This window comes from Lepidochelys olivacea, assembly GCF_965140295.1.
Source record: "Lepidochelys olivacea isolate rLepOli2 genome assembly, chromosome: 2".
NCBI classification, from domain to species: Eukaryota; Metazoa; Chordata; order Testudines; family Cheloniidae; genus Lepidochelys; species Lepidochelys olivacea.
The window spans coordinates 198,651,875-198,677,782 of record NC_140412.1 but is presented as its reverse complement, the minus strand read 5'-3'; the positions used below and the strand labels follow the sequence as shown (position 1 = coordinate 198,677,782).

At 42.6% G+C, this 25,908-nt stretch overlaps 1 protein-coding gene across 1 annotated transcript in view; it reads right to left on the bottom strand.

Moving 5' to 3' along the window:
* Nucleotides 1-25,908, bottom strand: part of NEK10 (NIMA related kinase 10) — a 185,081-nt gene that overhangs the window by 94,035 nt on the left and 65,138 nt on the right. Inside the window, exons 16-22 of the mRNA XM_084620570.1 lie at nt 23,232-23,296; nt 21,552-21,654; nt 21,313-21,441; nt 20,536-20,673; nt 19,505-19,550; nt 18,705-18,826; nt 18,409-18,511 (exon numbers count right to left, since the gene is read on the bottom strand). Of these exons, the coding sequence (XP_084476696.1) occupies nt 18,409-18,511; nt 18,705-18,826; nt 19,505-19,550; nt 20,536-20,673; nt 21,313-21,441; nt 21,552-21,654; nt 23,232-23,296 (706 nt within the window). The remainder of the gene's footprint in view (nt 1-18,408; nt 18,512-18,704; nt 18,827-19,504; nt 19,551-20,535; nt 20,674-21,312; nt 21,442-21,551; nt 21,655-23,231; nt 23,297-25,908) is intronic.

The window sequence follows — 25,908 nt, the reverse complement described above, 5'->3', positions numbered from 1 at the left end:
TTGACCCAAAAGGGAGTTGCAGGAGGGTCGCAATGTTATTTTAGGTTTCAGAGTAACAGCCATGTTAATCTGTATTCGCAAAAAGAAAAGGAGGACTTGTGGCACCTTAGAGACTAACCAATTTATTTGAGCATAAGCTTTCGTGAGCTACAGCTCACTTCATCGGATGCATACTGTGTTATTTTAGGGGATTTATGGTATTGCCACCCTTACTTCTGTGCTGCCTTCGCAGCTAGGTGGCTGGAGAGCGACGGCTGTTGGCCCCGCCAGCAGCAGTGCAGAAGTAAGGGTGGCAATACCATACGATGCCATCCTTACTTCTGCGGTGCTGCTGGTGGTGGCTCTGCCTTCAGAGCTGGTCACCCGGCCAGCAGCTGCCACTCTCCAGTTGCCCAGCTCTGAAAAAAGTAAGGGTAGCAGTACCACAACCCCCTCTACAATAACCCCCCTTTGCAATTCCTCCCCTCTCCTCCCCCCGCAACTCCTTTTTGGGTCAGGACCCCTACAATTACAACACCATGAAATTTCAGATTTAAATAGTTGAAATCATAAAAATTATGATTTTTAAAATCCTATGACCCTGAAATTGACCAAAATGGACCATGAATTTGGTATGGCCCTACTCATCTCCAAGAAGATGGATCATCCCCACTGGCTGGAGTTTTGGAACCGAAACCACAACTCTTACTGTGAGAATGTAAGTGGGGTTGCTGTGCATTAATTTATGAATGCTACATATTGTACATGATTATCTAGTTGTTGTAAAGGACAGGTACTGGGTAGCTATATTGGGTTATTGGGAGTTAAATACATAGTTAAATACATAGGTTATCTCAATTTACTAGCTGGCTGTTGGTAAAACAACCATGACTATGGGCGCACATAAGCCACTGCCTGACGAACACAGCAAGAGACAAGGCTGAGCAATTGACTGCCTAGATCCCACTTCCACCCAAGAGTTACATAGCTGTCATGCCTGGAACCTAAAGACCAAAAGGACACAGGTTCTCCAAAGTGATGTTCTACACAGGGAAGATCAGTTGTCAGGGGCTGCTGCCCTCTGGAAGAGAGAAAGAGAAACAGACCCTGCAAGACAGTGTGACTAAGTCAGGTCCACTCTCATCAGGGAAACAGTAAGCTAGACATGCATATGGGTTGTTTAGTGGGCTCAAATTATCTTGCTCTCTTCTGTGCAGCTCTGTTCCTACTGTTACAATAAGCAATATTTGGTCACTGTGCACTAACCTCTGGTCACAGCCCTGATCACAGTCAGGCCTGCTGAAAAATCAAGGAATGTAGCCCGAGGACCTACTCCTAGAGTGGGAGAATCATGATATTGTACCTCAAGAGGCAAAGACTGGAAAGCTGTCACCTGGGGGATAGGGTGCACTGGGAAACACAAGAGAGGGGTCTCAGGTGGAGCTAGCCCAGTAACTGTGAGAGCCCACCCACCAACATTTTTGTGTCAACTCTGTTTATGCTATTATAAAAACAAAAATATGTATGATAGTTGGAAATGGTTGGCTTGGGTGAGGTGTCCCAGAACAGGAGAGGCACTCACAGAAATGCATTTATAGGTTAGACAAATTTCTGGTGACTTTTACCCAGTCTGATACTCAGGGCTCTGCCTAGCAGTAGCTTTCTCCCCCTCCCACCCACCCCCACCCTCCCCCACCCTCCCCAGAAGGTCCTTTGATGAGAAATCCAAGGTTTAGGTACTCTTGGATTACTGAGCTGACAATAGAATGTCCAAAGAAGCAAGGACATTGACTCTGTAGTGTGTGGAAAAGATATGTAGCACATGCGCCAGGTAGCTGTCTGGCAGATCTCTAAGGTAGGTGACAAATCCCTTTTTTGCCTATAAGGCGGATACTCCTCAAGTAGTTAACCCCAAGAGTGATTAATCCCCATGAGGCAGGAGACTTCTGCAGTGTTGACAGCTTTCTGAATTAACTTCAGTGAAGCCTAGCAAGATGCCCTTTCCCTCCTCTTGAGCCCTTCAAAGAAGATAGGTTCCATGGAGAAAGAATTTTAAGCCCTTATAACATCCAGTGAATTCAGTGCCCTTTGCTTGAAAGAAGGACAGAAGGAAGTGAGATAGATAGCCTGGTTCTAAAAGAATTAATCTATTTTAGCTTTACAGGATAGTACGCATTAGGGTTAGGGCAGTTATTTCTCTTGCTTTGTGGATTGAAGTCACAAGAATTTGGGGACAAATGTCTGCATCACAGACATAATGATCTGTTCCATATGCTGCTGAGTAAGCCCTACACCGGCAAGCTGTAGTCAAGTCTCCAATTGTTTCTGCCAAAGTCAAGGAGCCAGAGGCAGGATAGAACAGCTAGGCCAGCAAGTGGGAGGCTTTCTGTAGATCACAGGTGGCTATAGTACAAGCTTCCCCCCCAGCATTCATGGCTAAGAGAGGGAGGTCTTGGGGACTCCACTTCACTCATAAGAGGTCATCCTGCAAGGCATCTTGGAAAGAACAGGCTGCAACATGGTCTGGAAGTTCTGCTTTCTATCTTAGCTTCACACAAGGGCCCTATTAGGGAACGGGAAAAGGGTGGTCCACAAAGCCTCCCTTCATTTACTTGGGCACTCCTCAAGACCAACTGGATGAGACAGCAGGGATGCTGGTTAGTCTAGCCACCTGTGTCTCACTCACCACAAAGCCCAGCAGGACCCATACAGGGAGCGGTGATGCTGGCTGATCTGGATATATCCACATTCTTGAAGTCTTGTGCATCCTGCTAGTCCTAAAGACAGCAATGAAGAACCTCAAGGATGGAAAGACCTTGTGGTTGGTCAGAACTTCCTCCCATCAGACCTCACAAACTATTTTCCAGTGTCTAATCTCACACAAATCTAGAATCTAGCAAAAACAGACTTGGAAGCCACCTGTTATAAGCAGGATACTGTCAGCTCTCTCAGTCTGACTTCAGGCCAGAGCATGGTACTGAGAAACCATTTGTTGTTGTTGGACAACCTCCTACTGCCTGTAGACAACAAGAAAAGTACATCCATACAGATCCTTCTGGGCCTCTGTACACTTGATAATGTTGATAATCAAATACTCCTATTCCACTCCCCAGAAGCTATAAGGGCTAAAAATAAACACCCTGAAATGGTACCAATTCTTATTCACATATCAAATCCAGAAGGTTATTATGAGCAAATGTTCCCCCACTTTGAGAACCTTCACTTGCAGAATCCCACAAGGCTTATCCTTTTCTATTAAGAAAGCTAATTAGACCACATGGCCTGAAGTGCAAGCAGATGACAACCATCTTTACATCAACTAAACACCACTTCGCAGCTTTCTCAAACCAAAATAGGTACCTGGATGAAGAGCAATTGGTGAAAACTGAACCCAAGAAATACTGAAAAGCTTCAAGGAACTTGTCTCCCCAATAATACATACAACTATCAGGGGCATTTGCTCTCTGATTATTAAATTGGTCTGCACCTTTTGGGTCCTTCTGGATTCCTGAACTGGTACTGAATGCCAAAATAGCTATGGCAACAAAAAATGCCCACTTCTATCTGCGACTGGCTAGAAAATTGTTCCCATCCTATTGGGTAAAGATCCAGCCACAAAGGTCAGCAGACCATTGTTAACTGAGGTAGACCTTCAGTCATGATTCTAGCAATTCATATCTAGGAATGAAACTACATTCCTTAAAAAAGCTCCACACTGCACCCCTCGGCTTAGTGTTCATAGGACCAGGGTTACATCAGCTCAATAATCCACTCTCTGTACTGGATCTCCAATAAATACAGAGTCGACTTCAAAATCTCCTGATATTAAAAGCCCTAAGAAAAAACCTGAGAAATTGCTCTTCCTAAACAATCAGACCATCCAACAGGTACATTCTGCCAGAACAATGGCATTGTCAACCAATAAAGATAGGCTCATGAGTGCAGAGACTGAGACAGAACTTTAACAGGAGCTAGACCTAGACTGTACAACTCACTCCTGCAAGAGATGAGAGTGAGCACAAACCTCCCCACTTTCAGAAGGAAATACACAACTTGTATTTCCAACTTAGCTTTCCTCAATAAATTTTCCATCCACCCACAACACCCACGGACACAAACACAGAAAAGAATTCTATAAACCAACCAAGGTATTGCTCCTTCTGGCTGGGAAGGAGTAAAGAAGTATTCAGATAAAACAAGTGACAGAGGCCATGTAGATAAGGGAAAATAAAGATGACAAGAGGAGATAAGGAACGGAAAGGCCCCAGAGAATCATACTGCACATCTCTATTTCAAATGGAATTCTTTTGAGGAAGTTCTATGGCCTGTGCTACACAAGAGGTCAGATCAGATGACCAGTGGTCCCTTCTGGGCTTAGGATCTACAAATCTCAGTGAAAGACTCTGTAACCACTAGGCCAGGCGGACCAAAGAAGAGGGGAGGCAAGAGTGGAGGCTGGAAAGAATCCTTTAAAGGAGGCAGGGGAAAGCAGAAATGCCTGGATACTGTATCACTCATAATCCTTTTTGTTTCGCTGGGAGTGGGGAGGTCCATGATCCGGGTAATCTTGCCATCCAGATCGGCCACGCATGACTGGATTAAAATGAAGTCTGGTCCCAGTTCTAATGGTGCAGGCCCATGATCTCAGAGCTGTCTTGAAGTACTGGGTAAGAGGAATCTAGGTGGCCCTTCTCGTATACCAAGCAGGGAAAGAAATTCATAGTACAAATGGCAAAATAGCTCCGTATGACTGGGTGCCCAGCCCAGTGCCAACGTCTCACCATTTTCTTACCTCTCATCCTTCCTAGGAAAGAGAAATTATCCTTTTTTTGATCAGCAGCAAGAGAAACAATGTTTAGTTTGCTATGAGGTTGAAGGTAAAATGAAGTGTTGGTGAATGGATTATTCCCATAAAGGCGAAATCCTGGCATTTAAATACAGCCAGTGAAAAGATCTATCTATCTACCTGGTTGAAGAAGAGGAGAAGGAGCAGACTATTTCTGCAAGAGTGAGGCAATCTTATAAAGAAAATATGATTTTGGCAGTACAATAATATTCCAGTTAATCTACAGAACTGTATTTTTAAAAGCATCCTCTTGAAATTTTTCAAATATGTGTGGATTACGTTCAGATTTAACAATTTATTGTGCTGTCATAACATCTGACATCAAGTAAGCTGAAGAGAACAATGTGTGCACTAGTCTTCAGAAGTCAATTTTTGTAGAACACATCTTCCATAGTAATACCCTGTTGATGCTTTGTTCTCTGTGACCTACACTGGTGGCAGCTAATTTAGATAATGGCAGGAAATTTGGCATACTTGTACAAAAACAAAAGTTATTTTAAAGTCTATTCAGAGACAGTAAATAACAACCAGGCATTTAACCATTAGAATGATTTTTATACATTATGAATAGATTTGCAACTTGTCCAATAATGTCTCGCTGATATAGCCATTTCTCTAAGGTATTATTATACTTGACTAATATCATACTTTGTTCCATCTGAACATTTAGCTTCAGTCTCTCTTTTTATTTTATATACATATATGAAATCAAAGAAACTAAGTAATATTTTATTTTTAGAAAATTATAAAAACAGGATTTCATGACATTGGAAGCCAAGCAACATGTAACAGATGACACTCAAACAGCAAGGAAACATTACAATAAAAATAGACAAGCATAATCTTTTGCAATCTAGGACACGCTCGTTTGTGTGGGGAAATGATTGTTTTCTGGAAGTTTACATTGTTTTCAGTGCAGCAACATCTAATGATGTTAATAATGTCCAAAATGTAAGATTATTCCAGAAAGAAGCATATCTGATATTGACATTATAGAGAAGCAGTAAGGGGGAAAACTATTATGAGAAAAAGACAAACAAAAACAAATTCTTACAGAAGAATATCTTTCATGCTCATAAACCCTAAATAACCCAAGTTCTCATTCTTAGCAATAGAATTGTAGGCTTGTCTAGATGATCTGCAATGGATGAATTTGTATCTTCTTCCTTTTGCTGTTTTTGTTATCTACAGATTGTATCTAGTGAATTGATTCTCTGTGTTAAGAATGAGAAAAATTAAGATTCTGGTCATTGCATATTTACCACAAAACCATCCCTATGCCTACACATTTATCTACATAATTTATATTTCATAATGCAGTAACCACTGGGGAGATTTTGTAAAATCTACAAAAAGGGTGAAAGACATTGCATATTTCACACACACAAAGTAGGGAGGGGTGAACAGAATATTAAATTTGCCAAATAGTGTGAGCTTCCATCCTATTCAGACGAGAACATTTATTTCACCTATCCCTGAACAATTGCTCCTCTTCCCCTAGATACAGCCAAGATGACAAGACTATGTCTCTTTTCATCTGGTCCCCAGCCTTGACCAGGGAAGATGCTCTTACCTCTGATTCAAAATAGATGTTTTAAAGTGTAGAGTGTTTAAAATGGCAAGATGAAGCAGTAACGAGACCAAGAGCAATATCCCAGTTCCCACTGCTGCAGGATCAGTGTTGGGGGTCAGTAGACCACATTGTTATTGAGAAGTTTATTCACAAGAAGATTAAAGGGGGAGCACGACTAAGATGCAGTCCCTTTGCCCTCAGAAAAGCTGAAAGAGGGAAACAGTCCAGCTGGCTCCTTTCCGATTAGCCCAGGAAAACAATGGTAGTAGAAGGCAGAGTAGTTAGATAATAGGTGAAGAAACCACCTTCTGAAGACTCTAGGGAGGCCCGGGGTGGAGGGTGCTCCCACCCACAAAAATTAGAAGGCAGCTCAAGAAGAGGGACAGGGGAGGCAGAGAAGAATAGGACTGTAGAAGTGGAGAGAGTACCAAGGAAACAGGTGCCAGGAGCAGGTGCTTTTTAGATAAGGAGTCTGAATATCATCCAGACAATAGAACTCTGTAAAATCTATTTTATCTGATTAGTTGTGTTATTCACTTATCACAAAGAAACACCTTTGGAAAGGGTTTGTATTTTGGGTTGTTGTTTTTAAAGATACACCTGACAATTAAGCAGAAACCAGTATACATCTTTAAAAAAAATCCACTGTAATTTATTTAGTACGTTTGAATTTGCATATACAATGTTGATTGATACCAATATCTAGAATTATACTCCTGCAAGAATATGTACCATTGTAAGAATTAATCCTATATATGTGAATATCACTGTCGTATATTTCAGGTGTATAGTTCCTGATCCTGCAAAGCCTTTTGCAAATGCTTAACTTTAGTCTTGTGAGTAGTTCCATTAATTTCAGTGGGATTAATGCTATATGGAAAGTTAAACACATTATAAGTTTTTGCAGGATTGGAGCCATATCTGTACATTACACAACTCAATAAGACTTGAACCTGATTGAACCCTTTGAGTGCTGTAGTAATACAAATAATAAATACTACTCGTATTTGTATTACTATATTTTGACATGAGATATACAACAAACATTTCTGAACAAAACAAGTACATGTACTAATTGATATATTACCAATAGAAGGAAGTTGATTTACGGTGTAAAGAGACATCAGGATGTTGATCCATAATTACATCGCTATATTACCTCTTTGTTATTTACCTTTATATGTTTTAGAATATGGAACTCTAAGTGACTCCTCATCTGGAGTACTGTGTCCAGTTTTGGGCCCCACACTACAAGAAGGATGTGGATAAATTGGAGAGAGTCCAGCGAAGGGCAACAAAAATGATTAGGGGTCTGGAACACATGACTTATGAGGAGAGGCTGAGGGAACTGGGATTGTTTGGTCTGCAGAAGAGAAGAATGAGGGGGGATTTGATAGCTGCTTTCAGCTACCTGAGAGGTGGTTCCAGAGAGGATGGTTCTAGACTATTCTCAGTGGTAGAAGAGGACAGGACAAGGAGTAATGGTCTCAAGTTGCAGTGGGGGAGGTTTAGGTTGGATATTAGGAAAAACTTTTTCACTAGGAGGGTGGTGAAACACTGGAATGCGTTACCTAGGGAGGTGGTAGAATCTCCTTCCTTAGAAGTTTTTAAGGTCAGGCTTGACAAAGCCCTGGCTGGGATGATTTAATTGGGGATTGGTCCTGCTTTGAGCAGGGGGTTGGACTAGATGATCTTTTGAGGTCCCTTCCAACCCTGATATTCTATGATTCTATGATTAAGTGACACTCAACTTCTTTCCATCTTCCATGCCCTGAGGCAGCCCTAGAAGATATATACTCCCACACTTAGTATTGTAAATTACTTAGTAAAAGTAAAAGGAATTCTTTGGAATCAGAATGAATACATTTTATGATTTTTTATTTCAATCCTACAAAACATTTACCACTAAACACAGTTCTTACTACCAAAAGCAGTACCATTAACTGCTGTGGGAATACTGAAAGCAGTAAGACTTATGCTTGGAAGTAAATATGAGTAAAATTGGGCCTCATAAACAAATAAGAACCTATATCTCCCTTAGGACCTTTCTAGAGAACCCAGACTATTGTGTTTAAATGATTTGGATCATAAAGAAAGAGTAGTTTTAATTAGATTATCCATAAAAGAATATGTTAAAATTAAAGCTTTATTTGTACATTTTAATGACAAGGGCACTTAACTAATATATAGTGCTTTTAGTCTCTACATTGGGATTCTTGAGAATACAACCTAATTCTCCTGACTCCCAGAGCTATCACATTGCCCATCCAACCACCCACCTAAAAATACTGGACACTGATAGCAGTGTTTCCCAAACTCCACACACGATTCATCAGTTTTGTGAAGCTAGTCAATTTTATAGTAGGCATCTGTCAAGGTTCCTTCCCCACTCTGAACTCTAGGGTACAGATGTGGGACCTGCATGAAAGACCCCCTAAAGCTTATTCTTATCAGCTTAGGTTAAAAACTTCCCCAAGATACAAACTTTGCCTTGTCCTTGAACTGTATGCTGCCACCACCAAGCGTTTTAAACAAAGAACAGGGAAAGAGACCACTTGGAGACGTCTTTCCCCAAAATATCCGCCCAAGCCCTACACCCCCTTTCCTGGGGAAGGCTTGATAAGAATCCTCACCAATTTGTACAGGTGAACACAGACCCAAACCCTTGGATCTTAAGAACAATGAAAAATCAATCAGGTTCTTAAAAGAAGAATTTTAATTAAATAAAAGGTAAAAGAATCACCTCTGTAAAATCAGGATGGTAAATACCTTACAGGGTAATCAGATTCAAAACATAGAGAATCCCTCTAGGCAAAACCTTAAGTTACAAAAAGACACAAAAACAGGAATATATATTCCATCCAGCACAGCTTATTTTACCAGCCATTAAACAAAAGGAAATCTAACACATTTCTAGCTAGATTACTTACTAACTTAACAGGACTTGTAAGGCTGCATTCCTGATCTGTTCCCGGCAAAAGCATCACACAGACAGACAAACCTTTTGTCCCCCCCGCCCTCCAGATTTGAAAGTATCTTGTCCCCTCATTGGTCATTTTGGGTCAGGTGCCAGCAAGGTTATCTTAGCTTCTTAACCCTTTACAGGTGAATGGGTTTTGCCTCTGGCCAGGAGGGATTTTATAGCACTGTATACAGAAAGGTGGTTACCCTTCCCTTTATATTTATGACAGCATCATTGTCCAGACTGAGAGCCAGGATTTGTGGAGAGATCTGTGATGGTGCAATTAAGTGATCAATAATGTTTTAAAACACTAATTTTACAGTGTATCATTACACAAAAAGGATGGAAGATACCACTCAATACCTTATGGAAGCCTTCTTTAAAATGGACTGGGAGACAGTTCAGTAGCCTTGTATCAAACATAGTGATCCTTACCGCGAGGATTGGTTGTGAGGTCATGTGACTTGCAAGAGTTTAGCACTGTTGTTGTCCTTCTAATTGGGACCCAAAACTATTGACCAACAAGCAATCTGCTAGCATTGGGTTACATGACCATATCTCATAGGATAAGCACCTGTGCAGGATATGGAGCCAGAACACAAGAAATTCTTAATAAAAGTACACCAACAACCAAGCATTTTAAATTACAGAGCTAAAGTTTCACTTTACAGGCCTGGTAATCACACAGACCATTTGAGCTTCATTCTCCTACTTTGACCATAATTATAGCCCATAATTCACAGCTGTCCATCGTGATATGAATTATATCGCAAAAAGAAAAGGAGTACTTGTGGCACCTTAGAGACTAACCAATTTATTTGAGCATAAGCTTTCGTGAGCTACAGCTCACGAAAGCTTATGCTCAAATAAATTGGTTAGTCTCTAAGGTGCCACAAGTACTCCTTTTCTTTTTGCGAATACAGACTAACACGGCTGTTACTCTGAAACCATGAATTATATCGTACATTAAAGTGGGAATTGGAAGGCTGGTCTAAGGCTTAACTCTTTGCTGCTACACAAGAAATCTGGGTTCGAATTACAGACAGATCTCTCATATCCCAACTGGCAGGAAATAGGAGTATTGCAGAAGCAGAATATTCAGCCCCTAAGGGCATGTCTACACTGAATCTGGAAGTGAGCCTCCCAGTCTGGATCCAGAAATTTGTGGTAGCGGGGTTAGTGCTAGCTTTCTAAAAATTGCTGTGTAGACATTGCAGCTCAGGCTCTGATGCCTTGAAGTGGAGGGATGGGCTGCAAGCCAATCCATAACATCCAAGCAATGTCTACACAGCTATTTTTAGAGCACTAGCATAAGCACCGCTAGCATAAGACTGTAAACCAGGGCTGGAAGGCTCACTCCCAGATGCAGTGTAGACAGACTCAAGGTTAGACAGGACCCTGCAGCAATCCCCATAGAATCAGTTCTCTTAGAGGCAGCAAATCTGAAGGGCTTTGGAGTGGCTCTGTTACAGGGGCATAAAATAAAAGAAACAGGTCCAGTGTCTCTGTGCCAAAGCAAGTGCTCCCATTGGCCAATTAAGAGGGTGGCAGCACTTGGGGCCTATAAAGGATCAGGAAGGTCTGGTGAGTGTCAGTCTGAAAACTGAAGGAGGTCTCTGGGGAAAACTCTTTTCAGGCCCTTCCTAGAAAGAAAGAGGAATTATCAGGAAGTCTGCTGGCCTTTCTGAGTCAATGCTAGTGCTGAGAGGTTGAAAAGGAATGAGAGCTAGGAGCTACTAGAGGGGCTAGCTGGGTGACCTTTCTGAGCTGAAGAGCCAGTGGTGGGAGGCAGTGGTGGGAAAAGGGCAGACAGCTAGGAACCAGGAGAGGGACTAGCTTTCTGACTTTCCTGAGTCAAAGCCAGGCAGTGGTGACCGAATGAAAAGGGCTGAGGGCTAGGGAACCCATGGAGGGGTGAGCTGGTTGTCCTTCCTGAGCCATGGAGAGCCAAAGCCAGAGAAGACTGGAGAGGGCTGAAGCCTGAACACAGCAGAGGACGGTGCCTGCTAGCTGTGCTGAAGAGCTGGGGCATGGTCCAGGGGCATGGTGCAGGATGCAAGAGATGTATTGATGTATTCCATGGATTACAGTGTTGGGACTTGTCACGTGCACAGGGCTTTCTTTTGTAATAAATTAATCCTACAAGTGCCATTTGCACTAAGGACTATTTGGACTATTTCTCAGGACTCTGAAGGAGGGAAATGGAGACTGGCGCATATGTCGTGCTGCAGCCTGCTGCTGAAGGGTGCTCCAGGCCAGCTGGCCCTATGAGAGGGTCCCGGGCAGACTTGACTCTCAAAGGTCTTTGCATCACTGAACCAGGGCAGGTTGGGAAAGAAGTCCATTGAGAACACAACAGGTACATGGATTTTCATATCCAATGTTAAATACATTTTGCTACTGCTGCTGCATGGAATCGTATGTTTTATCATGTAAGTCAGGGTGGGGAACCTTTTTTCTATCACGGGCCATTGACCACAGAAAAAATAAATCGTGGGCCACACACAAGTAAAAACCAAGGGTCTGATCCAAAGCCCCCAGCCCCGCCTCTTATGGCATCACCCAAAGCCACTGGCCCCAGCCCTGCCCCAGGGTAGCCTCTGCAGCCCCAGAGGAGTGCCGGGAGGGCAGGCAGTGCATGGCCCCAGCCCCAACAGCCTCGGAGTGCTGGGAAGGCAGTCGGCGTGTGGCCGCAGCCTCCCCAGTCCCAGCTGGAGCACAGGGAGACTGGAGGAGCCATACGCTGTGCAGCAGTAAACAATGGGGAGAGCCTGGGCAGGGCCCATACCTGGCTGTTTGGGGAGGCACAGCCTCCCACAGCCTATGGGACCCACCACCCATGCACAGGCCGGATCAAATTAAGCAAAGGCTGAATCCAGCCCATGGACCATAGGTTCCCCACCCCTGATATAAGCAGAACAACATATGTGGGTGTATATTGAAATAAGCACCCCAAGGTACAACATGCTACAATGAAAAAAAAGAAAGCATACTCATTTTAAATTCAGAAAACCATTAGCTCTCACTGTCTATATACATACAAAAAAACCTAAGCAGATGAAAACTAGCCAGGGACAATAGCGGTCCAAGGTATGGCTAAAACAGCAGACTGAATAATTTTTATTATTGCAGTGGGGGTGCCATGCTATGCCTGCAATTTCAACGTAAACTCTGTTTATGAGAAATTTATAACTCAGACACTCACACTGATCAGGAGTGCATCATTTCAGTGACACTTTTTCACCAATTTAAAATAAAAAGTTTAATCATTTAAAAATTACTATTTTGTAACATTGATATCGTGGTAGCACCCATAGGCCAACCAGGCTGGTTCCCATTATTATGTTTAGTCCTTTGGACATTTGGAGAACTTTCAACAGTCTTGTCTGGACTCTCGGTCCTGTGCTGATTGGCTGCTTGCTCCAACACTCCTGCTACCCCTCACCCTCCCTCACAGTCTCTTCATCTTGACTTCACTCCACACCTGCTCCTGTCCCTCTCACTCCAACTCCCTTCCCTTTCCTTTCTATTTAGCTGATCCCCTATTAAGAAAACCAACTTCCTCTCACCCTCAAACAAACTGTATAACTAATAGGACATTGCTGCCATCTCATTATTCACCGTGCTTGTGCCTAACACACTTTCTCACACCCTGTGCCTGTCCTGTCTATTTGGATTGTTAGCTGTTTGGGCCAGGGACTGTCTACTACTTTGTACACTGCTTAGCACAGTGGGGCCACACTCTTGGTCAGCCCTTAGACACTACCATAATAATCATATTATCTAATAGAAAATAATAAATATAAAGTAAATGACAGTTCCTCCCCAAATTGCTGACAGTCTGAAAGACAATACATGGATGAGACCAACAAGTGGGCCGGGGCAGAAGGTAGAGGAGACAGTGTAACAAAACTAACGGGATATATACAGCTCTTAGTCAATCAGGAGTAGTGATCAGATCTCACTATCTCCCTAGCTATGACCAGATTGCAGTTTTCAGTATGCATTTTAGAAGAGGCCATTTTTGAGGAGTGACTGGTAAGAGGATACGATGGTGCCTTTGCAGTTTTTGATGGGGGGCTGTTTTCTCAGTTGTAAGGGACAGCATGGGAGAAAGTGCAAGAATGCATTTGAGGGAGAAGCTGAGAAAATTATACAGTTTCACTGTGGGAATATTTAAAATGCAGAGGTTCACTGGGCATAGGATGTTTATTTTTATTTCCATCAATTGCAGAAAACTACTGGGCAAAGGGACAGACAATGATATGGTCTAATCGTTCTTGGAATTTAAAAAATAATAATAAATTGTGGATATAGAGATTGAAAAATTGTACCTATTAGTGCCCCAGGTATCCCCTACTTCAGTAGGCCCCATGGGAGTGACATGAGGGACATTTACAGGAGATCATCTCTGCAGGCGTCTCCTCATCCTCACAGAGATTCTCCCACCTGCAGCCAGTGTCATCATAGAGAGGTTCTCTATGTCTGCCCTAGTTGTGGCTCTCAGCCATCTCCTTGGCTCACTGACAACACATGTCCACTGGAATTGCACTACAAGAGACTTCCCCTAGCTGCAGCTGCCCCCAGGACTCCTTGGAGGGTTCTGTGGAAAAAATAATACAACATCAGGCTGTATGATCTTTTCTGGGTAAATTCTGCAGTTGGGGTAGCAGAAACAATGAGGTCCCCCTCTCAAAGCATGTCCAATCTTTGCTTCCTCCTCCAGCACAAAATTCTGGTCTTCAGGGGAGGCCCCCATGGTGTCTGGAGGCAGGGAGATGTTACTACTGAGGTAACTGAGCCCCCTTCCATGTGTGTGTCAGATGAATACCAGAACTGTTTAATAGCAGTTTATTGTTGAGGTCGCACAGTGTACTCAATGCAGTTTTAAATCTGTTGGATCTCATGGCCCCAACTATCCTTCAGCTTCATTCTTTTTCATTGATCAAAACCTAATATAGGATTCAAAAAAGAGAGGGAAAGAGGAAGGGTCACTGTAGTTCACAATGACAATATATTTGGAGAACACCAGTTACAGGTGAGTAAACTTTCTCCATTATGCTATTGCCACACAGATTCTCACTGCAGGAAGGATAACTGGGGAGGTGAGGGGAGCACTACAAGTAAAAACATGTTATTTTTGAAGTCTAAGGGGACTGTTGTCCTCTTACTAAAACTCAGTGCGGGTGTTTTGGTTGGCTAGCTCCCAGTACCACAAGAAAGTGGAAGGGTCCATGGGAAATCGGAACCTTGAGACTGACAGTCCCCAGAAAAAATGGGGAGAGGCCAATGCTCCAGGTCAGCCTGATTGATGGGGGGGGAGGGAAAGGCTAATCAGGGGTGACCCATCTTCCTCCATGTGAGCTGGATTGCCTGGGTCAGATAGAGTGGGGCTGAGCTAAGGAAAAAGCAGGGGCTCAAGCTGAGCTGGAGAGCAGAGGTGTGCCAGATCCAGGGGGCCAGAAAAGCAGCCCAGGAAGCAGGTTAGTGCTGGGAGCAGACCTGTGCTGGGAGGAGAGCTGTAGCGACCAGAGGCAGAGGGGCCCAAGAAGCAGCCCAGGGAACTGGAGGCAGAGTAGCAGCAGCACTGAGGCAGAGTGGAGCTGGAGCAGTCTGGAGCCGGGTGTGGTGAGCAGCTGGAGAGAGTGAGGGGGACCCTGGGAAGCGGGCCCAGCACAGGGAGATGCCCCCAGCCAAGACGCCTTGCAGGCCAGACTTGGAGGGGGATTGTAACCCCGATGGGGTGGGGGTGACGCTGGGGGTCCTGCCACCTAAAGCCTGAGGGTGTGTGGCCAACTGCCAGAGCAAGTGTCCGACCCACAGCATCCCTGCAGCACAGCCAGGGCCTGAGAAGGAGGCCTGGGACTTGTGAGGAACAGACTGAACTTCCCTTACATTCCAAAGATGCTGGTTGTGATATCTCCATGCCACAGAGCGGAGTTATGTGTTTTCCTTTAACTTTCCCATTTTTCCCTTATTTTTTTAATTGAGTTCTGTTTAATAAATTGTATTTGCTTTGAACTGCATGTAATTATCAGTGGGTCAGGGAAGCATCCAGTGCAGATAGAGCACCCCAGAGTGGGGACACCCTAGCCCCTGCCCTAAGTGACCATAACAAGGTTAGGGGTTGAGCCCCCCAGGAATCCTGGGCCCAGCCTTGTTGGGTTTACGAGGACTCTGCCACACTGGAGAGTGGAAGGGGAGCCCCTGAGGTCAGGCAGGCCTCTGGGAAAAGGAAGTGGGAGCGAGGACTCAGATCCTTTTGCTAGCCCACTTCACCAGGGTAGTATATAAACCAGGAAAGTTCCCCACAATAGTGGGAGCATTCCCCTGCTTACAAAACCACTAGAGGATGTATCCATATTATTCATTAATCCAACCGTCACCTCCGTGGCAGCCCATGGGAGAGTTACTCCAGTTTTAGACAAGCATAACTTTCACTTACCTCCCCAGGTTGAGGGTTTGAAAGACAAAAGAACATGGAACTGTTCTTCTCTGGTGTTGCTCTACGACTTGACACCATTGAGCTGTGGTTGAGTTTTGGTTAAATTCATGGAGCAGAACCTTTTCGTTTTATTTATGTTTACATTTATAATATCTAAATATTTCAAATCTGCTGAAGAGTCGGGATTTATGACTTTCCAGGACTTGTGCATGTATTTTCAACTACATCAGGCCCTATGTATCTACCTTTATATGGAGACATTATACTTGGTCAGATAAATAATACACCTCCTCCACAAATACCTATTATGCTGTAGAATATAATTACCAAAACTATAAATAATCCAATCCTTGGTCTGTATGGATTGTATGAGTTACTGCAGGATGCTATGTCAATTCACAGATAGAGAATGTTTTAACTATTGCTAGGAGGAAAGGAATGGAACTCTATTACCATTAAGATTATGAGACAACAATTTCAGTGATATTCAAAAATAATAGAGAAAAGGCCATCATGTCCCCTCCCACCACTGCATATATGTAGTGCAACATATTATTATTTTATACACTAGCTAAAATAACACGGGGTTCAAATATGCAATAACCAATCACAATACAGAGGGTTAACGACAGAGTTTCAGTAACTCCAATTTTTCTGTCAGAATTCTACTGTTCCTCAAGTACAATTTTGGGCATATGTTTTAAAGTTGCTTTGCATTTTTCTATATAAACAAGTAGGCAGGCTGAAAGACAAAGCAGTAAACTCAAGGCAAGACTGCCTCTCAGTGGTAGTATGCTTTTACACACTATGACTACATATCAATATTTTTGTTAGAAAATATTCTGAATGTGTAGTTTCATAATTCAGAGGTAAAGCACCATTAAATCATCTTCTTTTAAAATGACACAATTATTAGGAATCAATACTTTTTAGTACATTAGATTTAATACCAATGAAGGAACTCTCCTCTGCATATTATTTGACATAACTGACTCCTGCTAGAAAATTACAGTATTCTAATATTACTACGTTTTTATCTACTACAGTGGAATGGTTGGTTGGGGGGGGGTGTTTAAACAAGGGAGGTTGACTTTTGTAGCCAGGTTTACTGTTGCTATTCTCTGTTACTCCGAATCTATATTTAGTTTTGCATCTTAAGCAATAAAAATAATGTAGCAGGCCATTTGCTATTCTGAATCTGTATTTAAAAAAAAAATAGAGGACTCTGAAGTGCCTGGTAGGCCAGCTGAATGTTCCACATTGCATTTTAGTTCAGTCAGAGAAGACACTGCATTAAAACCCTGCAGTTCTTGGAATATTTTTCATGCTCAGAGGCTGCTTTCAAATCCAATCATAAAACCCTACCTGTGATGGGTTTCCTTCTGACCACTTTGGGGAGACTGGAGAGATGCATGCCAGCCATATACAGCACTAGACACAGGACTTGAGACCATTGCTCCTTGTTCTGTCATCTGCCACCACTCAGAACAGCCTAGCTTCATCCTCTTTGGAACCCCCCCTTCAGGTAGTTGAAGGCTGCTATCAAATCCCCCCTTACTCTTCTGCATACTAAATAAGACCAGTTCCCTCAGCCTCTCCTGGTAAGTCACGTGCCCCAGTCCCTTAATCATTTTCCTGGCCCTCTGCTGGACTCTCTCCAATTTGCCCACATCCTTTCTGTAGTGGGTGTGTGTGGGTGCCCAAAACTGGACACAATACTCCAGATGTGGTCTCACCAGGGCTGAATAGAGGGGAATAATCACTTCCCTCGATCTGCTGGCAATACTCCTACTAATAGAGTCCAATATGCCGTTAGCCTTCTTGGCAACAAGGGCACACTCTTGACTCATATCCACCACCTCCCTAGATAACCCATTCCAGTGCTTCACCACCCTCCTAGCGAAAAAGATTTTCCTAATATCCAACCTAAACTTACTCCACTGCAACTTGAGACCATTACTCCTTGTTCTATCATCTGGTGCCACTGAGAACAGTCTAGATCAATCCTCTTTGGAACCCCCTTTCAGGTAGTTGAAAGCAGCTATCAAATCCCCCCTCATTCTCTTCTTCTGCAGACTAAATAATCCCAGTTCCCTCAGCCTCTCCTCATAAGTCATGTGCTCCAGCCCCCAATCATATTTGTTGCCCTCCGCTGGATTCTTTCCAATTTTTCCACATCCTTCTTGTAATGTGGGGCCCAAAACTGGACACAGAACTCCAGATGAGGCCTCACCAATGCCGAATAGAGGGGAATGATCACGTCCCTCAATCTGCTGGCAAATCTCCTACTTATACAGCCCAAAATGCCGTTAGCCTTCTTGGCAACAAGGGCACACTGTTGACTCATATCCAGCTTCTCGTCCACCGTAATCCCTAGGCCCTTTTCTGGAGAACTGCTGCCTGGCCACTTGATCCCTAGTCTGTAGCAGTGCATGGGATTCTTCCTTCCTAAGTGCAGGACTCTGCACTTGTCCTTGTTGAACCCCATCAGATTTCTTTTGGCCCATTCCTCTAATTTGTCTACTCTTGAAGTTTGGTGAACAAGGCTGGTGAACAAGGTGAACTGGGCTGAAACCCACTGTGGCCACAGAAATTCCACTTACTAACTGTTACTTTGTCTTTATCCCCCAGCATGATATTGTTTGGAGTGAGATCTCTATGGACAATCCTCTTCTCCTTATGCAAGTAACGAAGAGCTAGACACAGCTTCAAAACAAAAAGACATATAAAGAATTTTAACTGCAACCCAAATAAAATCAGATAAAATTATGTTCACATTTTATGACATTTAGTGCTTTGGCACTATAAGTATTATTTTATAAATTTATTAGTCCAGCATATACAAATGGCTCTACAAATTTCATAAAGAAAGGTTACAAATTAAAATGCAGGTCCTTACTTGTATAAATATATTCCATATTCTATCTTCTGTAAACTGTTGTTGCTTTTCCTTCAAAGAATGAAAGTGTTCTCCCAGCGGTGCCCCTTCTATGAGCTCCATTACTATGTACAGCCTGTCATCTATGCACAACAAAAGGAAATGGCAATCCCAAAAAAATATTACATTCATATATCCAGCATATCCTCAGAAAACATGATCTTAGTCAAAATATACATATATGATTGTTAGTTTATTACTCTGCTTAAATTATCTGTATGTGCAAATATATTTTAATGACTACTCTTGTTCTTGTCATTCAAATGCGTTCTTCAGAATCACATTTGCTGCAACACCTACAAGAAATTAGATCGCTAATAACAACAGCCAGGGAGGACAGCTGCCTATAGTGCATGCATACAAAAAGGGGGAGGGGGATGGAATGAATAATTCACGTATCAGTCACCACCCTGTATCATGATATATCTTTCCCCAGCATCTGAATTTTGTTTTTCAGACTGTAAATTCTTTAGAGCAGGGTGTGTCTTATATGTTTGGACAGGGCCTAGCACATTATGGGTGCTACTGCAATGTAAATCAATGTAAATAATAGCTATTGTTATTTACAGTCTGCTGTAGCCAATATTTAAACCAACACTTAGGTCTAAATCTGTTGGAGCTATAGTGCTATTCTTAAGAGAAAATTAGTTCCTACTGTTCAAGTTGGATAGGATCTTTCCTGGATCTACTAAGTACTTTTATTATGCTATTATTTCTTCATGACAAACAACATGGTTTTTAGTCGCTAAGTTTTTACTTACTTTCCAGGAAGGTTCTGTAATATCGTACAACATTGGGATGAGAAAGCTACAATACGAAAAAAAAATAGACAGTTGGAATTAATGTTAGATTGGGGGCACAATATTGATAACATCAATCTATAAATTGAGCGGAATAGCAATAGTTTTATACAAATATTATGAAAGTTTCCGAAACTTGTATTCCAAAAAATTTCTGGATTTCAGAGGGTTGTAACTAATTCTGTCTGATAAATGTGCCCTTGCCTTATATGGGGCATAGCAGACAGGATTTCCTCCCGCCATTTGTACAGATGGCATAAGGACTCCCTAATTGCAGTCACTCTAGGAGCTGACAGGGTAGGATGAGCCATTGTTGCCCCTTCTCCCAATTTCAAACTTGGAGGGAAGGTATATTCCAAAAAATGGTGTTGAAGATTACTCTCCTTCCCCAGCAAAACCAGGAAGTGGGAGACCAAACAAGATGATTCTGACTTAACCCCTAACAGTGGAAGGAATGGAGCAAAGAAATAGAGGGGCAAAGCTAGTAAGCCTGCACAAAGTCCCCTTTGCTTCAGCAGACAACCCTAAATCCGATTTGCATTCAATATTGTTTTTAATTTAAAAATCACACTTTGAGAACTTGTAAGTCACAGCAGTGACTTTTTCGGACTAAAATCTGACGATTTCAAAGCCATGAAAACTTAATATGGAATAGAAACACTGACCAACTTTTCATTAGACTGTTGCTAACAGATTATTCTTTATTAAAGGAATTTTTTTAAATTGTTGAATACATCAGTTAACAATCTCAGAGTTTCCAAGTAACAATAAGGTCTTGTTTACAGTGCTGCTAAAACTGAAATGTTTGCAATGTTTAGAGTGGTGTAGATGGGCCACTGGCATTTTTTATATTGTGTTGATCAGACTAAAACCACCACCAGCAGCTGGCAGCCTATATACAGTAGGGCTCCCAAAAACACAGCTGAGCTGCTTTTACTAATGGTGAGAAATTTTTAGAAAATGTCCCCTAGTGAAGGGTTTATGACACTTACCTGTTCTTTAATGATTGTTAATTCAGAGACAATGTTCTTTACACTGCTGTCTCTGTCTTTTTTGTCCTTTCCAAATGCTGGATTATGTAAATTGACTTCTTTCATTGCTAGTAGATTTTGGACACTATGTTTTCTAACCTACAGGGGAAAAACCGTGTAAAAATTAACAAAAAAGGATGGGGGCAGAAAGGACATTAATCATATAGATGTGGTGAGTTAACTGAGTCTAAATCTTTCTCTTCAATTCAGTTGCATCTGATGAAGTGGGTTTTAGCCCACGAAAGCTTATGCCCAAATATGTTGGTTAGTCTCTAAGGTGCCACAAGGACTCCTCGTTGTTTTTGCTGATACATACTAACATGGCTACCACTCTGAAACCTTAAATTCTAAAGTAACTATTCTTTCTGTAGTTAGTGTGATATCAGCTGAAAAGTGTTGGAGACCAATGATGCAGTTAGCAGTGTCCTGCAGGGTTTGCTTAGATGTTTTAAAGAACTTCATAGATGCTCTGTATGGGGCTTTGCAGAAACAGTGGTGTGAATCCCTTCAGATTATACAGATTTATCACACTTTCTAGCAGACAGAACTGCTGTCTGTGAAAAGTAGTACAAAGAAAAAAGAGTAGTAATAAAGATCACTGTTGTTCTGAGAAACATATTGGCCATTTTTACAGGCACAAATGTTGTCAGACAGATTCAGAATAAACCTAAAAAATGGTGGAAAAAACAGACAAATGTCAACAGAAAATTGTTGGTTAATATCAAAAAGCAAGTTTACCTTATAAACACTTCCAAAAGCTCCACTGCCAAGATGATCTAAAATCGCATAATTGCCTATGTATTTTGATGGTGCTTTATTTTGATTAATGCTTTCAATACTTTCAGCAATTTGCTTGAGTTCCTCCTCCTAATGATAATATTTAAAAAATATGCAATTTTGATGATTTACATGTACAGCAAACTGAAAACAATAGTTATTTATTAACATGATGAAAAAATTGGAAACTTTGTGCTTACCAGTAATGAATTTAGCTTTGATACCAGCTCTTCATAAGCACTGATATTACGAACATAATGTCCAATATCAATGAAGTTCTCAAACAAATCAGTCGGGAAGAGTCTAAAAACATTTAACATTTTTATAAATTTAGGGAGTGTTCATAACAGATTACACACCGTGAAGACTTTTTTAACTAATGTATTGCTACTCCTTATTTTATAACCTTCTAAATAATTATTATTTTTGACCAGCCATTCAAATGTTCCTAATCACAAATAGTCACCATGTGGGACTACAAGGAACTTCCAAAGGTCCCAGCTGGGATTGGGACATCATTTTGCTACCCACTGCATAAACACAGATCCTACTCCATTGAAAGGTGGAGATTCACTGAAGTCAATGGAGCTCCCCTTGGATGCAATGGTGTATCTATGCAATTCTGTATAGGTTCTTATATTGCCCCATCACTGTATTATCTCTGCAACTTCCAGTAGAGCATTCAGTGATGTGACTAATACCTGTTTACGTGCAGGATTGGGGCTATAATCCTTTTCCCACAATTTACAATCAAAAAGACACAAAACAGACAAAGGGTAGGGAACGGATTTACAACAAACAAGCCAATTAAAATAGTGAAGAATTGGCAAAGCCTCATTAGTTACATGTTTGGTTGGTGTTTTGTTGTTTCCTTTTTTCAACAGGAGCTATAGGTAGGGTGAGGAATGGCAGGAATGGAAATCAGGAACTGTAAAGGAGTTGCAAAACGAAGGATGAGGAAATGGCTCAATCACAACTCAAGCCCTAGTAGTACCGTACAATCTTTATAGGCTGGAGCCCTTCCAGGAAAAGGAAAACTGGTCAGGTCAGCTTTATTAAAATAAAAGTAAGATGAAAGGTGTGTGTGTATGTTCATAATTCTATCAGTTTAAGTCTTTTGATAACAAGTGATGGATAGGTAAGAACTACCAAAAGTTACAGCCAATTTGCAGTTTGATTGTCATTCTTATTTCACAGTTAGGCATTTGGTTACACATGAACTTCATATTCTAACCTTCTGTTAAAACTCTGGCAACACATTTCTAGTTGAGATGGTTATTGGTGGCAGACATTTTTCTTCATGTAGGGTCATATATCCCAGCACCCAGCCCAAGTAAACAGGCTTGATGTAGGATCAGTTCTCAAAAGGGGTGGGTAAAGAAAGAATCCACTCCTCCCCAACTGCTCCATATCTGGTACTGTAGTTCTGAGGTTCCATGTTGCTTCTCATACAGTTACGCTAATCTTCTGGGAAAAGGCTGATGGACCTACACAATGGCAGATGCAACAGTCCTAACTTCACTCTACCTCCAGCTTGCTCCAAAGCTTGCTACATGGAAACACAAGAGCAGCCTCTGTAGGGCTGGATTCTGTTGAGTTCAGTAGAGTTCCTATGAGGCAGGCCCCCTCCACTAACTCTCTAAATCCTGCCTCATACAGCAGTACTGCAAATCGTTCAACTGCAGGCACAGCCAGCCATTTGCAGCTGTGGAGAAGAGTGGAGGATATGCACTCTTAGATTTTGTTTGTTTGTTTTTTCTTGTTCTCTGGAAATCAATTACTACATTTGAAAACTGAGCGTGACATTAATTGAGAATTTACCTGAATGATGGTTTGTAAATGCTACAAATGCAGTCCCATGTAGCATTTTATTACCATACCTTTTAAAGAGATGTCTATTTCTTTCCATACTGAAGAGAAACCGCAAGGCTCTGAAAGCATAACACTGGGGTGACAGAAATGCTTCAATTAATAACAAATTATGTACAAATTAAAACGCTGTTCATAAAACAGCAAGGACCCTAAACATATTTTTTTAACCTTCATATTTAAGTAACTAAGTAGGCCAGGCTATTAGCATGGTAATCATCCTCAATAAACCAAAATTAAACATTTCTACACTTTAGTCACAAGCCATCTGCTTCAGTGCATGCTGTATTTCCAATGCGGGCAGGCCCTCTTTAAAAAAAACTACGGATCAGCATAGCTACATTAGACACCGAATAATTTTATTTCTGCACTGCTGAAGTCTTTGAGCCACATTCTGCTCGATGATTCCAGTGCAGTCCAATGGAAGTCAATGGGGTTACACTTAGGTAACAGGGAGCAGAATTTGGCCCTTTTTTCTGGAAAATGAAGTGTAGAGCCCTAAAAATGTCAACAGGAGACAAAAACAAAAACAAACCAACAAAAAGCCCTAAGTTTACAAGAATCTGAAGATCAGCCATAAGAATACACTTGATCTAGTTTTCAGAAAATTATCCATATAGCTGAGTTTCTATATAATCACTATTAGAGAAAATAAACATTAAAAAAATGTAAGCAGTGTCAGGATGAGCTCCACCCTGACATCTGGTGGTGAGGTGTGGCAAGTTGTGGAAAAGAACTTCAGGGGCCGATCTCATTTGCATAGGCACACCCACCACGCCTAGAATGAGACCATAGCTGCCCAAATGGTCACTTTGGCTGCTGTGGGATCCCCAGTGTCTCTGTTATTGGGGCAGGAAGAATAAATTGCTATTACCCTGATTATGGGAACTGTGCTTGGAACTGTACGTGGCCTTTTGTTATGATGGAGGGATTCACCATCAACTAAGTAGCACTCGCTAGGCAAGGGTCATGGGTTCCAAAACTGTGTGAATGGAGAGAGGCTGGGGACAAGTATTAATACTTGGTGGCATGGGCCCCTTGGTGAGGGCCTTACATGCTGATTGCACTTCCTCCTCTCTCCACTGTGGAATATCAGAGCTAATTTTGATTTCATTAGAAGTCTAGTTATAGGCTGCTGAGCTCACTTTGGGCTGACAGTGCACCAGCACTGGGGCTCCCCTACTATAAGCTGAATTCACCTAAGAGCTGAAATCAATGAGTGTTGTGTTAAGTAGTGGGGGAGCCTGAAGATATATTGTGGAGCAATTTGCGGGACGGCTGGTGAAGCAGTTCGACGCGGAGCAGTGTGTGGATGGCAGGAGCTGCTTGTGGGCCGTGGAGCTGAGTGAAGGAGTTCGTGGGGCGGCTGGCGGAGCGGAGCGCAGCTGAGTGAAGGAGTTCGTGGGGCGGCTGGCGGAGCGGAGCGCAGCTGAGCGAAGGAGTTCGTGGGGCGGCTGGCGGAGCGGAGCGCCGCTATGGAGCTATGGGGCGGTCAGCTTCAGATCACGTAAGGTGCCTCTTACCCCTGTCCCATTTCCACCCAGATTGGGAGGTAAAGCTCCGCCGATAAACTTTCGAACTCTGGGGCTGCCCTGACCAGGGACAGAGACTTTTGGGGCATTGGACTTTTGGGACTTTGGGTGATTTGGGGTTGCTGGACTCAAGAACCAAAGGGAAAAGGGCATGCCCCAATTTGCCTGGGGTGGGGTTGTTTTTGCTCATGGGTTGTGTTATGAATCCTGTTGGTGGTGTTTCCCCAACATAATGCCACATTGTTTCTCTCTGTTATTAAAAGACTTTTGCTACACTCAGACTATGTGCTTGCGAGAGGGGAAGTATTGCCTCTTGGAGGCGCCCAGCGGGGGTGGTATATATTGGTCCCAGGTCACTGGGTGGGGGCTCGAGCCGGTTTGCATTGTGTTATTGGAATGGAACCCCTAGATATTGAACCCGGCCCTTGTTGCTGCCAACTCTGACGGGCAGAAGGGTTACATTTTTGGGGGCTCGTCCGGGATCGCCTGGGTCAGTACCCCTCGCAAGCACCTGTTGAGTGATCCACTACATTGGGAAACAATTTATATTTTTTTTTGTTTGTGCTTATATTTTGAGGAAATTACTGTTTGTATAATGGCTAATATGTCAGGTTTGTTGGGCCCTGGCTCAGCAGCTTCTAGCTCAGAGGCTGCAGCCTCGGCTGATGATTGGACAAAAGCTCTGGGGCAAATATTGGAAAAGGTTGTGCTTCCCCATGCTGAGTCAGACTCTTGTCGTAAGTTAAGATTATTTGCTGGGGAGGAGGAGTTTGAACCCTGGTTAGAGCATACCACTGAAATGCTGCAAGAGTGGGCCGTACCAGATGCAGAAAAGCGAAGATGCCTTATAGAGAGCCTTGGCGGCCCAGCATTAGATGTGATTCGCACCCTGAAGCTCATTGACCCTGGGGTCAGTGTGAAGGACTGCCTAGAGGCCCTTGAACACAACTTTGGGAGCGTAGAGGGCCCTGAAGACAGCTACTGTAAGTTCCTTAATTCCCGACAACAAAAGGGCGAGAAGGCTTCAGCCTACATACAGAGACTGGAGAGACTGCTTCAGAGAGCTGTCATGAGGGGAGCAGTGACTGCTGAGCAGATGGATCAGACCAGACTGGCTCAAATTGTAAGAGGAACTCAGTATCAGAACCCGATTCTA